The sequence below is a fragment of the Patiria miniata genome, unplaced genomic scaffold (genome assembly GCF_015706575.1).
Source record: "Patiria miniata isolate m_02_andy unplaced genomic scaffold, ASM1570657v1 HiC_scaffold_14, whole genome shotgun sequence".
Classification (NCBI taxonomy): Eukaryota; Metazoa; Echinodermata; class Asteroidea; order Valvatida; family Asterinidae; genus Patiria; species Patiria miniata.
In genome coordinates, this window is record NW_024037052.1 from 8,467,858 (window position 1) to 8,483,754 (window position 15,897).

General features: G+C 41.3%; 2 protein-coding genes across 2 annotated transcripts; both read left to right on the forward strand.

Annotated features, from left to right (window-relative positions):
- The first annotated feature begins 10,800 nt into the window (after positions 1–10,800).
- On the forward strand, positions 10,801–13,866 carry LOC119721739. The gene has a single exon (XM_038191705.1). The coding sequence runs from the start codon at positions 10,801–10,803 to the stop codon at positions 13,864–13,866; it is 3,066 nt and encodes a 1,021-aa protein (XP_038047633.1).
- A 71-nt stretch (positions 13,867–13,937) lies between these two features.
- On the forward strand, positions 13,938–15,317 carry LOC119721740. Its single transcript, XM_038191707.1, has one exon. It carries the CDS (start codon positions 13,938–13,940, stop codon positions 15,315–15,317), a length of 1,380 nt encoding a protein of 459 aa, XP_038047635.1.
- The last annotated feature ends 580 nt before the right edge of the window (positions 15,318–15,897 follow it).

Sequence of the window (15,897 nt, forward strand, 5' to 3'; positions counted from 1 at the left end):
TATTTCCAAACATGCATGGACTGAATCCATAGAGCATTCATCACCAATCATGGGTTACACATTTTCTGAATTTGATTATTTTCCAAACATGCATGGACTGACTCCATAGGGCATTCATCACCAATCATGAGTTACACATTTTCTGAATTTGATTATTTTCCAAACATTCATGGACTGACTCCATAGGGCATTCATCACCAATCATGAGTTACACATTTTCTGAATTTGATTATTTCCCAAACATGCATGGACTGACTCCATAGGGCATTCATCACCAATCATGGGTTACACATTTTCTGAATTTGATTATTTCCCAAACATGCATGGACTGACTCCATAGGGCATTCATCACCAATCATGGGTTACACATTTTCTGAATTTGATTATTTCCCAAACATGCATGGACTGACTCCATAGGGCATTCATCACCAATCATGGGTTACACATTTTCTGAATTTGATTATTTCCCAAACATGCATGGACTGACTCCATAGGCATTCATCACCAATCATGAGTTACACATTTTCTGAATTTGATTATTTTCCAAACATGCATGGACTGACTCCATAGGGCATTCATCACCAATCATGGGTTACACATTTTCTGAATTTGATTGTTTCCAAACATGCATGGACTGAATCCATAGAGCATTCATCACCAATCATGAGTTACACATTTTCTGAATTTGATTATTTTCCAAACATTCATGGACTTACTCCTTAGGGCATTCATCACCAATCATGGGTTACACATTTTCTGAATTTGATTATTTCCTAAATATGCATGGACTGACTCCATAGGGCATTCATCACCAATCATGGGTTTCACATTTTCTGAATTTGATTATTTTCCAAAATGCATGAACTGAGTCCATAGGGCATTCATCACCAATCATTAGGGTTACACATTTTCTGAATTTGATTATTTCTCAAACAAGAATAGACTGATTCCATAGGGCATTCATCACCAATCATGAGTTACACATTTTCTGAATTTGATTATTTCCCAAACATGCATGGACTGACTCCATAGGGCATTCATCACCAATCATGGGTGACACATTTTCTAATTTGATTATTTCCCAAACATGCATGGACTGACTCCATAGAGCATTCATCACCAATCATGAGTTACACATTTTCTGAATTTGATTGTTTTCCAAACATGCATGGACTGAATCCATAGAGCATTCATCACCAATCATGGGTTACACATTTTCTGAATTTGATTGTTTTCCAAACATGCATGGACTGAATCCATAGAGCATTCATCACCAATCATGAGTTACACATTTTCTGAATTTGATTATTTTCCAAACATTCATGGACTGACTCCATAGGGCATTCATCACCAATCATGGGTTACACATTTTCTGAATTTGATTATTTCCTAAATATGCATGGACTGACTCCATAGGGCATTCATCACCAATCATGGGTTACACATTTTCTGAATTTGATTATTTTCCAAAAATGCATGAACTGACTCCATAGGGCATTCATCACCAATCATAGGGTTACACATTTTCTGAATTTGATTATTTTCCAAAAATGCATGGACTGACTCCATAGGGCATTCATCACCAATCATGGGTTACACATTTTCTGAATTTGATTATTTTCCAAACATGCATGGACTGACTCCATAGGGCATTCATCACCAATCATGGGTTACACATTTTCTGAATTTGATTTTTTCCCAAACATGCATGGACTGACTCCATAGGGCATTCATCACCAATCATGAGTTACACATTTTCTGAATTTGATTTTTTCCCAAACATGCATGGACTGACTCCATAGGGCATTCATCACCAATCATGGGTTACACATTTTCTGAATTTGATTATTTCCCAAACATGCATGGACTGACTCCATAGGGCATTCATCACCAATCATGGGTGACACATTTTCTGAATTTGATTATTTCCCAAACATGCATGGACTGACTCCATAGGGCATTCATCACCAATCATGGGTTACACATTTTCTGAATTTGATTATTTTCCAAACATGCATGGACTGACTCCATAGGGCATTCATCACCAATCATGGGTTACACATTTTCTGAATTTGATTATTTCCCAAACATGCATGGACTGACTCCATAGGGCATTCATCACCAATCATGGGTTACACATTTTCTGAATTTGATTATTTCCCAAACATGCATGGACTGACTCCATAGGGCATTCATCACCAATCATGGGTTACACATTTTCTGAATTTGATTGTTTTCCAAACATGCATGGACTGACTCCATAGAGCATTCATCACCAATCATGAGTTACACATTTTCTGAATTTGATTATTTTCCAAACATGCATGGACTTACTCCTTAGGGCATTCATCACCAATCATGGGTTACACATTTTCTGAATTTGATTATTTTCCAAACATGCATGGACTGACTCCATAGGGCATTCATCACCAATCATGAGTTACACATTTTCTGAATTTGATTATTTTCCAAACATGCATGGACTGACTCCATAGGGCATTCATCACCAATCATGGGTTACACATTTTCTGAATTGATTATTTTCCCAAAATGCATGAACTGAGTCCATAGGGCATTCATCACCAATCATGGGTTACACATTTTCTGAATTTGATTATTTCTCAAACAAGAATAGACTGATTCCATAGGGCATTCATCACCAATCATGGGTTACACATTTTCTGAATTTGATTATTTCCAAAACATGCATGGACTGACTCCATAGGGCATTCATCACCAATCATGGGTTTCACATTTTCTGAATTTGATTATTTTCCAAACATGCATGGACTGACTCCATAGGGCATTCATCACCAATCATGGGTTACACATTTTCTGAATTTGATTATTTCCAAAACATGCATGGACTGACTCCATAGGGCATTCATCACCAATCATGGGTTACACATTTTCTGAATTTGATTATTTTCCAAACATGCATGGACTGACTCCATAGGGCATTCATCACCAATCATGGGTTACACATTTTCTGAATTTGATTATTTCCCAAATATGCATGGACTGACTCCATAGGGCATTCATCACCAATCATGGGTTTCACATTTTCTGAATTTGATTATTTTCCAAAAATGCATGAACTGAGTCCATAGGGCATTCATCACCAATCATTAGGGTTACACATTTTCTGAATTTGATTATTTCTCAAACAAGAATAGACTGATCCATAGGGCATTCATCACCAATCATGAGTTACACATTTTCTGAATTTGATTATTTCCCAAACATGCATGGACTGACTCCATAGGCATTCATCACCAATCATTGGGTTACACATTTTCTGAATTTGATTATTCTCAAAAATGCATGGACTGATTCCATAGGGCATTCATCACCAATCATGAGTTACACATTTTCTGAATTTGATTATTTTTCAAACATGCATGGACTGACTCCATAGGGCATTCATCACCAATCATGAGTTACACATTTTCTGAATTTGATTATTTCCCAAACATGCATGGACTGACTCCATAGGGCATTCATCACCAATCATGGGTTACACATTTTCTGAATTTGATTATTTCCAAACATGCATAAACTGACTCCATAGGGCCTTCATCACCAATCATGGGTTACACATTTTCTGAATTTGATTATTTTCCAAACATGCATGGACTGACTCCATAGGGCATTCATCACCAATCATGGGTTACACATTTTCTGAATTTGATTATTTCCCAAACATGCATGGACTGACTCCATAGGGCATTCATCACCAATCATGGGTTACACATTTTCTGAATTTGATTGTTTTCCAAACATGCATGGACTGAATCCATAGAGCATTCATCACCAATCATGGGTTACACATTTTCTGAATTTGATTATTTTCCAAAAATTCACGGACTTACTCCTTAGGGCATTCATCACCAATCATGAGTTACACATTTTCTGAATTTGATTATTTTCCAAACATGCATGGACTGACTCCATAGGGCATTCATCACCAATCATGGGTTTCACATTTTCTGAATTTGATAATTTTCCAAAAATGCATGAACTGAGTCCATAGGGTATTCATCACCAATCATTAGGGTTACACATTTTCTGAATTTGATTATTTCTGAAACAAGAATAGACTGATTCCATAGGGCATTCATCACCAATCATGAGTTACACAATTTCTGAATTTGATTATTTCCCAAACATGCATGGACTGACTTCATAGGGCATTCATCACCAATCATGGGTTTCACATTTTCTGAATTTGATTGTTTTCTAAACATGCATGGACTGACTCCATAGGGCATTCATCACCAATCATGGGTTACACATTTTCTGAATTTGATTGTTTTCCAAACATGCATGGACTGAATCAATAGAGCATTCATCACCAATCATGAGTTACACATTTTCTGAATTTGATTATTTTCCAAACATGCATGGACTGACTCCATAGGGCATTCATCACCAATCATGGGTTACACATTTTTTGAATTTGATTATTTTCCGAACATGCATGGACTTACTCCATAGGGCATTCATCACCAATCAATGGCCTTTTTCTGACTAGAAAAGAATGCAGGGGAAAGCATAAAAACATTTACTTACCACATCTTCTTTCCATCGTGAATAAAATCATACATGAAAGAGCCATGTTCCGCTGAATATTGACTGTTCGTGCGACGGCAGTTGCATTATCAATCAATTCTCCTACATACCGGAGCAGACAGTCACCCTTATGGAAGCTGGTCGTAGCAATGACACCTCTTCCTGTTAAACGAAGCCATAATTCATGTACTCATTCACAAAGTTTTGTTTCAAAATTAGAACAGAACCATTGGTTAGAGCATTCATGTAATACTTCACTGGTTTCAAATACAGACCCCTCCCTGGGCCAGGCAATGAACACAGGTACGGTCATTTTGAGCATATACACTACATGCTCTTTGCAGGGAAAATGTTTTACGCTGTTAATCACTCCCTTTAATTTGAACTTTTCCTGATAACCAGTCACTAACTTAACAAATAACATATATCTTATCAATATTGTCAAGTAGCATTTAATTTAACAAATAGCATTTACTCTCTACACTCTTTGATTAAAAAATTGCAGATACTATGACACCTTAAAAAGATTAATTTTATCTCCAATAATTTATAAAGATCTGTAAAATAACCTGTACAAAAGTGTTAATATTCTTACTCCTTAAAGGACAACACATGACCTCTAAAATCAATTCTGTGCAAATTCTGTGCAAAGCTGGGGCTTTAGTCATTAAGTACTTGAGCCAGTTTTCATGCATCAGGTACCTTTCTCTTTGTTGATCAGCACTGATTTCAACCCTTCCCTGTCTTTCAACAAAAACTGTTGTGCATCTTCTTCTGGTGTCTAAAATAAAGTAAACAAAAAAATATTATATATTTTTTAATATTAAAAACATTATTTTGCGATCAAATGAGCAATGTTTTTTTTTCTGTAGGGTGTGAGTTTTTTGTTTTTTACATTATTATTATTGTAACAAGCAATGCCCTCCATAGCGGTTGTCTTGTTTATTTGTTTAATGCGACACCATTTTAAATGGTGGGTAGTGCCAGGTGCGGATTCAGAGGAGGGAGAGGGGGTTCAAAAAAATATACTGCTGACACTAAATAAATATTATATACCGTATATCCAATTTTTACCTACCAATTTCTAAATGTATGACACAATTATTGTAATCAAACAGCAAAATGACATTCTGCAGGGGTAATTCGTGGGAGACTGGCTAGAATGTCGTCTCCATAGAGCTATAATAAATTACTAGAGTGCTAACTCCTCATTCTGCGCGGATAGACGCTTTGAAGCCATCCTGGGCGCAGACATTTTGAGTTCATGTGCGTGTTTGTAGAACATAATGAAATTAGATGGATTGAATTTTTAAAGTGAACACTACATGCAAGTGCATGCGCAAGTTTAAAATAGCGCGGGGACTCAAATTGCGCTCGACAAATATACCGGTGCTCAATTTAAAATATATTGTAATGTGAAAGTATACTTGTGAACAAGTTGAACATTAGACGCAATTAGAATCCTTGGAAAATGCAACCCAAGGGTCATTTAACTGTAACTGAGAATTTATAAATTTACAATTATAACTTGAGACTTAAAAAAAAAAGAAAATATGTCTGTGGTAGAAATTGACTGACATACATATATGTTGCAATAAAACAAAAACAGAAAAACTGTATTTTTTCCATGTAGGGTAAGAGGGGGTATACTCGTGTTTTGAACTTTTTTTTCTTTATCGATGAAAATCCCGCCCGCAAGGTTCACAAATTGCGATCACCTTTGCGCAACTAACGTGCGCACGCAAATTAAAATGGCGCAGTGTAATTTGTGTGCTTCGGGAGTCCCTCGCGCAAGTTTAAACTTGCATGCGCAAGTTTAAACTTGCGCGGGGGACTCAAATTGTGCTCGACAAATATACCGGTTCTCAATTTAAAATATATTGTAATAGGAAAGTATACTTGTGAACACGTTGAACATTGGACGCAATTAGAATCCTTGGAAAATGTAACCCAAGGGTCATTTAACTGTAACTGAGAATTTATAAATTTACAATTATAACTTGAGACTTAAAAAAAAAGAGAAAATATGTCTGTGGTAGAAATTGACTGACATACATATATATGTTGTAATAAAACAAAACAGAAAACTGTATTTTTTTACCTTTGTGCATTCTCTGGTTCTTTTGGATCGTCTGATAGGGGCCTATTAGAAATTATAATAAAGAGAAAAAAATTATATCACAAAAAAGTCCAACAATAATTCATTTCTATTTTAAGTGGGGTTGTGCCGCAGCCGGGGTCATGGCTCAGCCGGATGCGGGGAAATTAATTGTAAAGAAAAATGCATTAATTACAAATACATAGTACATGTACGTGTACAAAACAATTTAGTTTATACAGATTTGCACAAAACTTGTATTATTGAATGAAGTAATTGTATTATGTTGATTTATTTTACAAAATACAATTAGACAGATTAAAAGTAAAATACAGACAACTCGCCTTATATTGGGTACCGGTAGCTTCTTTTCGTTTTGGCATATTTCAATCTACATGTATCTGAAAAAAAACCAATTATAATAAGCCAACAAGGTTTGTACAAGATATCCGCAGTACATGTATCAATTATGCCCAAGGTCCAAAGATGCACTACATTTTATTTATTTATTTTTACACAGGTTAAATGATCTACACTTACCTGTTTTGTACTTTGTAGGAACAATCTTTGTTATTAGGTAGACCTAACAAATAGAGTCGTACACATATTGTGTACTTCTCAAAATAAACAATGGGAGTATTATTGAACAGTTTTTTACCCACACCGTATTTTAAGCATGTTCACACTAGGGAATATAGGCCTATAAATGAGGATTCTGTACGTCATTAAATGTTTGTATTAAAGTACGTTTAGGTAGGCCTACTGCAACCTTCTACACAATTCAAGGTTGTAATTGAATATAATGTATGATGCTTCACCCTGATCCATGCAGGTTTATCTTGGCTAACAGTTATGAGACCAAGTAAATAAATCATGTTTAGCATCCTGCTTTTTGAAAAAAATGAACGCGGAGGACCTTTTTTTTTTTTCCCCCTTCCAAAATGGCCGACCAACCGGGCTATTTTTCAAGATGGGTTCCACTTTTTTTTTTTTAAATGGCCACCACTTGGACTCAGTCCTGACATTACCGGCTTTGAATGGGCTAGATGCAACAGATAAAGAGGCCAGAATGATGTCACTGTTTAAAATTTATAATTTGGGGGTTTTTTTTAAGAAAAAAAGAAAAGAAAAAAAAGGACGAGGCCTCCAAAAGGGAAGTGGGCGGGGACGCTAAACATGTTTTTTTTTATTTGGACTAACCATACTTCATGTCAGTATGGCCAACTTTGGATTTTATTTACGTGTAAAACCAAAAAAAAGAAAAAAGTTTACGCCACTTTCACTGCAGTAGGCCTACACAATGAAATACCCAGGGAGAGTGCAAGTTTTTTTCACTCATTAAGATTTAAAATTATTATGCTTTACCGACATAGTTTACTTTCCAATCTGCATACATCTTTGTAGAAATAAACAAAGGTGGGCCTATTCTGAAGTTCTCAATTTTCATATAATTTTAAGGCCAGAATCTGCAGATTCTGCTGTTTATCTCAGGTTTATCATTCATGCCTAATGCCAAGGTCAACATGGTCAAGGAATCAAGGAGCCAAATTGGCTAACTAACTTTAGGTTAAGGCCTATAAGTAACACACCCCTTCTTCCCTGTTGTACAATGTAGGTTGACCATTCTACTTACTCGGTATATGATACATGGCAGATGTTTCCGGACGATATTAAAAGTAAGAAAAGAAATCTCCAAATCATCATACAAAAGAGCCCAGTGATCAGTTATATAAAATCCGTACTGGAGACAAATGTTAAATTCATTACAAAGCTGAACTATATATTCATCACCCAGAACTCTTTTGTAACAAAGTAGCACATGCCTGGCATTTTGCTAAAGGTTTTAGCACACAAGGTACCTCATCAAACCCAAATGTGTTAATTTCTTTGCCAAGGTTTATAAAACTTACCTACAATGCACTGGACATGCTGGAAAAAAGATGGCACATCATGCACATGGCCTTACACACTGCCGGCCATGCACAATGTTTCCTTGTGGAGACTTTCCAGGAATGAAACAAGCATTCTGATTGGTTGAAAGTTCACAGTGTAAATTTCATGAAGAGCGCCCCCATCAGGTAGGTCAAGTTTAGTTGCACACTCACACATAATGTCTCCACTGAGAATCCCAGTGGAGACTTTTTAAAAATCAGTGGAATAAACTGAAACCAGTCCTTTGATCACTTTTACAAGTTTTTCCTTGTGGAACAATTTTTTAGGTTTCCACGGTGGCCTAATGAGTGCCCCGCCCCCACTTTTAAAAGACATACCACGCCTCTAAAAGGGTGGGTTAATGATCATGGTTTCATACCTGATTTTTTTGTGTTCTCATGAACATGAGTCTGCATGAAGTTTAATTCATTTAGAAAGGGTAGGCACATTTTTTTTTCACGGTGGGCAAAAAGAGTCAACCCCCCCCCCACCCCATTTAAAAAAAAAAGTGACTGCTATGCCGCTTTCAGGGACAAATTATCTCATGAATATACGTCTGCGTAAAGTTTCATGCAATATGAATAGAATAAGTCCACATTTAATCATTTTGTCACAATATCCGCTGGACTAAGAGTGGTGATATTAATCTTACTTATACAGGACAAAAGTTCACAAAAAATTTGTTCAACAACAAAATACGGGAAAATGTGGAATCAGTCTTGGGCAGGTTGACGAACTTCGGGTCATCGTCGTTTTCGCACACGGAGGGAAACTTGAAATGCGCGCCGCAGATTTTTATTTCAGAGGCCGTCGTGTGGCTGTTACATGAATCGTGTCTCTGCCCTCTGCTGTTCCTCCTCCCTGCGCGTTGTTACCGCCAGAAACAGAGGGATTGTGTTTCAGTGCGATACTTCGTTGGTCCGTCCTTTATACATGTACTACAAAATGTCAAAGTCAGCTGCACAAAACAGCCGGGAGTGCGCAATGTTGTTTACTATGGCTGTTGCACGTGGAGTTAGCTGCATATACATAACACTTTCACTTATAGTTTCAGTGGCGGTTGTTGAAAGAAAAAGACGATAACCACACACGTTGGAGCTGTTTGCTTGGAAGTTCAAAGGTGCTTCTTCCTCAACCGTTTTAAGTAAGTATCTGTAGAAGGGAACTTCTTCGTGGAAGAGTACGATACTGACAATTTGTCGTAAAAAAATCGTTTGCATCAAAACAAGAGGTGGTGTCCGGAAATTGGGCAATAGGCCTTCGTGTGTGACACTAGCTGGAGTTACCCGGCCAGCCCTAAATTTTAACATTTTTTTCTTGTGTATTCCCCATATACTATTATAAGGTCAGCTCATCTCTGCTTTGTGTAATTCTTTTCACTCTGTGGTTTAGGTCAAAAGTACTATTAAGCTGTGTTGCAACTGCGCTGCATGCCTTGCTTGAGGGCGTGCTTCAGTTTCGTGCATTCGCTTGAGGGCGCACTTTCTGCCGTGACCGCGCGGCTGACTCCACCGCTAAAAGTGATTTTCAGGGTTCAAAACCAGCATTTTCATACACAAATAGGGGTTCAGAGATACTCGGTTGGGTAAGTGATTATTCCGTAAATTGTTATTTGACTGAGGGATATAGATTTGGGGGCGTAAATGTACTTAGTGGGAAAATATTGGGACTTTTTGATGGGCTTTCCTGCATGTTTTGATACAGTCTGTTATTATACAAGTTATTGTAGGGACATGGACTCATCTGATCGCCGTTATTACCTGGTTCTCATTTGTATATGTCTGTTGTTTCACCTTACTGATAAGCTAGTTTAGGGATGATAATTATGGCAATTACTCCTGATGACCTCATTGTTTATTCTCCCTATATTTCCCTTTCTAATTAAAGCTCACATTAAAAGGGAGGGATAATCACCGAAGCTGTTCAAGGTGTTATCGGGAGGGTGTTTTACTGTTTGTACAACTGCTGTTCAACTGTCTTGGCTGTACAACTGTATCCCGATCATCCAGTGTATCCAGTGTAAGCAGATCATCCAGTAAACTATACTGCTAATAACTCATCTCCGTGCCCACTGGTGCCCATATACCTGTACACTGAATTGTTTGTGCTGGAAAATAAAGATTGAAGTGAGCAACCATACAAATTGGATTGAGTCTACAGAAAATTGGTCCTTCGAGCCGGATTCGAACCAGCGACCTATGGATCCTGGCCGACCTCCCTCCATTCGCAGTGGAATCTCACACAACTCCTCAGCTAGATCGTCCAGGTCGGAGATCGTAAAGCGTCTTGCCGAACAGGAGTCACGCAGGAAACTTGAGGAGCTCCGGAGAAAAGCAGATGAGGAGAAAGCAAGGGTCCAATTCCAGGCCATGCAGAGGGGAATTGAGATTGACTCAGACTATAGGCAGGCAGAGATTCAAGTAGAGACTGAGAGACTGCAACATGAACTTGATGTTGTTGAACAAGAAGAGCAAAATCAAATGGAGTCAGGTCATAACTTGCCGGGTCGGGATGAGTCAATCAAAAATAGAACAAGTACATGGGTAAACAACGGGGTAAGTATCTCTGAGCCCACCGTGTTTACGCCGGCTGATACTAATACCTCAGTGAATCCTTGCACATATATGCCAGTGTCTGCGCCATTGCTGCAGCCCAGCATTGCCACCTCCATGACAAGTTACGTTTCTCACGGGGCGGCGAGCGCGCAAGCAACAAGTTCCTTGCCACATTCCTTTAACCCAAATCTTCCCGCATTTTTACCTAACACCATGTTAGTTCAGTCTTTACCCACAGTTCGTTTGTTCAATGGTGTACCAGTTGCACAGTTCCCGTCTACCAGTGGCGCACCAACAACAAAAGGATTGGGTGGTCAGTGCTCAACGCAACGTGGTCCTCCTAGTCAGCAGCCTGCAGGGAACGACAAGGGTCCGGGACCGCCAACCAGTAGAGCAGACGTTTCCAGTGGTGAAGAGCAGAGTGAACCAAGTTCCTCGGGTGATGATGACCCATCAGAGGGTGATAGAGGTAACAAGCATTCATGCTGTCCTAAGGGAACTTCCAAAGCGACGGACAAGCCCCTAACTCCTGTTGCCAATGCCAGTAACAGTCCTGTGACAGCTTTCACAGGCCCATACGGCTGTGGCTTTGGAATTTGGGACAGTCTCCCGAAGCTGGACATCCCTAAGTTTGACAGTGAGCATGATGTTAGGCAGTACGTTACCTTTAGGACATTGTGGGACAGCATCATGAAGGGCCCTATGTGCCACCTACCAGAGGCCACCAAGTTCACCTACCTGAGAAGTCACCTTGGAGGTCGTCCACTTGCTATCGCCGATCGCAACCTCATCTTGGGAGATGGAGCATATGCCGCCACAATGAAGCAGTTTCACAAGGCATATGGAGATCCAGCACGAATAATCCAAGGCCTACTCGATCAGCTAGAGTCTCGTCCTGTCCTGGCTCACAACGATTGGTCTGGACTCCGTGACTTCTCTGATGAGCTAGCTACTGCAGTAGAGACAGCAGAAAAATTCGACTTCCGCGATGAACTTAAGCATCATCGCTATGCCACTGAACTGGTAAAGAAATTACCTGAAAGGCTGCATTCAGAGTTCCTTTCCAAAATGTGGAATCAAGACCAAGGTATAAAATACACCGTACATCATCTCAGCCAGTGGTTAAAAAAGAAGACCGGTCCTGCTGGTTTGATCCTCCTAGAAAGGGCAAGCAAGTCGAAGTCCACCAGGGAGTCCTCACCGTGGAAGAGTCAAGGGCAGAAGAGGTCTTCTGGAAGCCAACCACATCCATCGAGGTCTTACATGGCCCAAGCTGGTCCTCAGTCGACAGCAGCTACGCCAACAATCAAGAATAAGAAGGCCAACTGGGAGGCTAAGGCCCAAAGTCCAAGCAAAACATCTGCAATGACTCCTGAGAGGATAACTTGTCTGTACTGCAAAGTAAAAGAGACAGGCCATTACCTGGAGACTTGCGAAAAATTCAAGGGACTGAAACGGGACCAGAAACTCCAGTGGTTGACAACAAACCAGCGCTGCAGAAAATGTGCTAAGAAGCACGAAAAGGATTGCCTGTATCCAAAAAAGTGTGAAGAATGCCACGCTGACCATCGCACCAGTCTCCACGAACTCAATGAGCCAACAGTAAAAGAAGCTGTATTGTGCTCAGGAGTTGGGCCCAGTCCAAGAGTTGACTACAACCGTGATGTGCTGATCAAAGTTGTACCACTCACTGTTCATGGACCTGGGGGTAGCATTGACACCTTCGGCGTGTTGGATGAATGCGCCGAAAGGACCATGGTTCTCCAGTCAGTTGTGGAACAGTTGGATATTTCAGGCCACAAAGAGAATCTTTGCATTACCACAGTGATGGGCGACACTAGATGGAAGGGAGAATGTGTCAACTTTCAGGTCTCGGCTCGGGGAGACAGTGAAAAGTATGCTATACAGTGCGCATTCACTGCCCCAGATGTTCAACTGGTCGATTACAGTGTATGCGCAGAACAGCTACAAGACAAGTGGCCTCACTTAAGAGGGCTAGCCTTGTTTTCTGCCCATAGAGTTCAACCGTCTGTGCTAATCGGTGCAGACCATGTTGAACTCACGCTCTCATCTGAAGCCCGCTCTGGTCCAAAGTCTAGTTCACCTGTGGCGGTGAACACCTTGTTTGGCTGGACTGTTCTTGGTCACCAAGGTCTGCAGATCCCTGGCAAAACTTTGGAAGGCCAAAGGGTTTTGTTCACTTCATGCACCTTACAGCAACCAGACCAGAAGCTGCACCAGATGATGGAGCAATTTATGACAGTTGACAAGTTACCGCAGGTAAATGAGAAACAAGCAACCCGCTCAAGGAACGACAAGTTGGCCATAAGCATCTTGGAGGAGAACACCAAGGAAGTTGAAGTTGATGGTGTGAAACGACTAGAGACCCCGCTTTTGTGGAAACCTAACCACCAGAGACCTTCCAATCTCCCACAAGCAGTACTGGCATTGGCCCGCTCAAACCAGAGGAAAATTGAACGGAACCCAGATTTGTCTGATTATTGTCGCTCATACATCCAGAAGCTCCAAGACCAGGGACAAGTGAGGAACCTTGGACCGGTGGATGATTTGTCGGCAGACCAGCAACGGGGTTGGTACATTCCATGTCATGTTGTGCACAGCAGTGGAAAAAACCGTCTCTTTTCAATTGCTCGTTTGAGTGTGGTGGACAGAGCCTCAACCATGAATTGCTTGCTGGTCCAACTTTAGGTCCATCGCTCTTGGATGTTCTCTTGCGTTTTCGTCAGGGTAAGGTGGCAGTGTTGGGCGATATAACCGCCATGTTCCATCAAGTCAGACTTCTTCCTGAAGAGCGACGAATGTTCCGATTTCTTTGGAAAGATGACCAGCTTGACAAGTGGGTTGTCTTTGAGTGGATGGTGCTGCCTTTCGGGGCTGCATGCAGTCCCTGCTGTGCAGCATTCGCCCTTCAGAAAGCTGCTAGGGACCGGGTCGAGCAGTATCCACAGGTTCAGTATACAGTAGAGAAAGAGACGTATGTGGACAACCAGCTGGCCAGCCGAGATAGCGAACAAGAAGCAACCGAACTTGTTCTTGGCACACGCAAATGCCTACAAAAAGTAGGATTTCAGATGGTGAAATATGCAAGCAGTCACCCCAACACACTTCAAGGTCTTCCTGTGGAGGCATGCTCAACTCGTCAGGTGCAGTCATTGTCCCTGGGTCTACAAGAAGGCGATCCGGAACCGGCTCTGGGATTATGTTGGGACTGGAAGAGTGATGAGTTGCATCACCCAGCGAAGGTTCCAGACAACCAGGTGCTTACTAAGCGCATCGCTCTCAGGGTCCTTGCCAGTCAGTTCGAACCACTGGGGGATATTGCACCATTCACTGCAAGAGCCAAGTTGTTGGTTCGTGACCTGTGGTTAGAAAAGTTGGATTGGGATGAGAGGGTGACAGACACCGGCTTGACCCAGAGGTGGGAGGAGTGGTGCACCGAGTTGGAACACATCCCACAGATGCGCCTGCCGCGGTGTTACACACCGCCATCGGTTGACACAGCAACAGCAAAGAGGTCTCTGCATATATTTTGTGATGCGTCAGAGAAGCTGTACGGAGCAGTTGCCTACCTGCGTACAGTTTACAGCCAAGGGGAGGTCCATTTGAGCTTTGTATTGGCCAAATGCCGGGTTGCACCAAAGCGCTTACTATCCATGCCACGTCTTGAGCTGATGGCAGCTCTCCTCGGTGCCCAAATTTGTCAAGTTGTCCTCGAAGCCCTGACAATTGAGATCCAGTACTCTGTGATGTGGAGCGACTCCACCACAGTACTCAGCTGGATTCAGTCAGAGTCATGCCGTTTCAAGGTATTTGTTGGAACCCGCATAGCTGAGATACAAACATTGACTGATGACATTGAGTGGCGCTACGTCCGGAGTGAGGACAATCCTGCTGATGATATAACCCGTGGCTTACCGGTTTGCAAGCTGGGAGAAGGCTCAAGGTGGACTGAGGGCCCAAAGTGGCTTCTGGATCCACAAGAGGAATGGCAGAAAGACAGTGCAAGTGTCTTGGCCCAAACTCGTGTCAACTCATCAGTAGGACAGAATGAAATAAGGAGTGTCTTCTGTGGACTCACAGTTCCTACTTCAGAGGTAGACGTTGATTTCAAAGCCTTCCCAGTTGGGGAGAGTTGGTAAGTGCGGTTGGTCAGCAGCGTTACACAGATGACCAGTTGCTCGAGGGTACCTTAACTCCAGATCAACGCCGTGAGATCGAGATCTTACTGCTACGACGGGCACAGAAGGACACCTTCAAGGAGGAAGTCACTGCACTTTCATCCAATAGGGAACTTTCTCGTAATAGTCGTCTGCTGGAATTGGCGCCTGAACTTGACCCAGCTGACAAATTGATCAGAGTTGGAGGTCGGCTCAGAAGGGCAGCAAAAACGACTCAATTTCTATTGAGCCTCATCCAGTCGTACTTGACCCACACCATCCTGTGACAAAACTCCTGATAAAGGACGCTGATGCCTATCTCAGTCATCAAGCTGGAAACCGAACAGGTGTTTGCCCATTTGCGACGCCGATTTTGGATCCTTAGGGGAGCAGTGTGGTCAAGGGAATCTTGCATGCTTGTCCTGGATGCCGTCGCTGGCGAGGAACACCCCAGGTCCCACGTATGGGTGATCTTCCAGAGTGCAAGTTGCGTTTGGGAAAACCACCTTTCTACTCGACAGGAATGGACGTTTTGGGCCCATGACAGTTAAAAATTGGGCGA

Coding starts and splice junctions, on each gene's coding strand:
- LOC119721740 (XM_038191707.1), top strand. CDS start 13,938: ATGTTCCATCAAGTCAGACTTCTTCCTGAAGAGCGACGAATGTTCCGA.
- LOC119721739 (XM_038191705.1), top strand. CDS start 10,801: ATGGATCCTGGCCGACCTCCCTCCATTCGCAGTGGAATCTCACACAAC.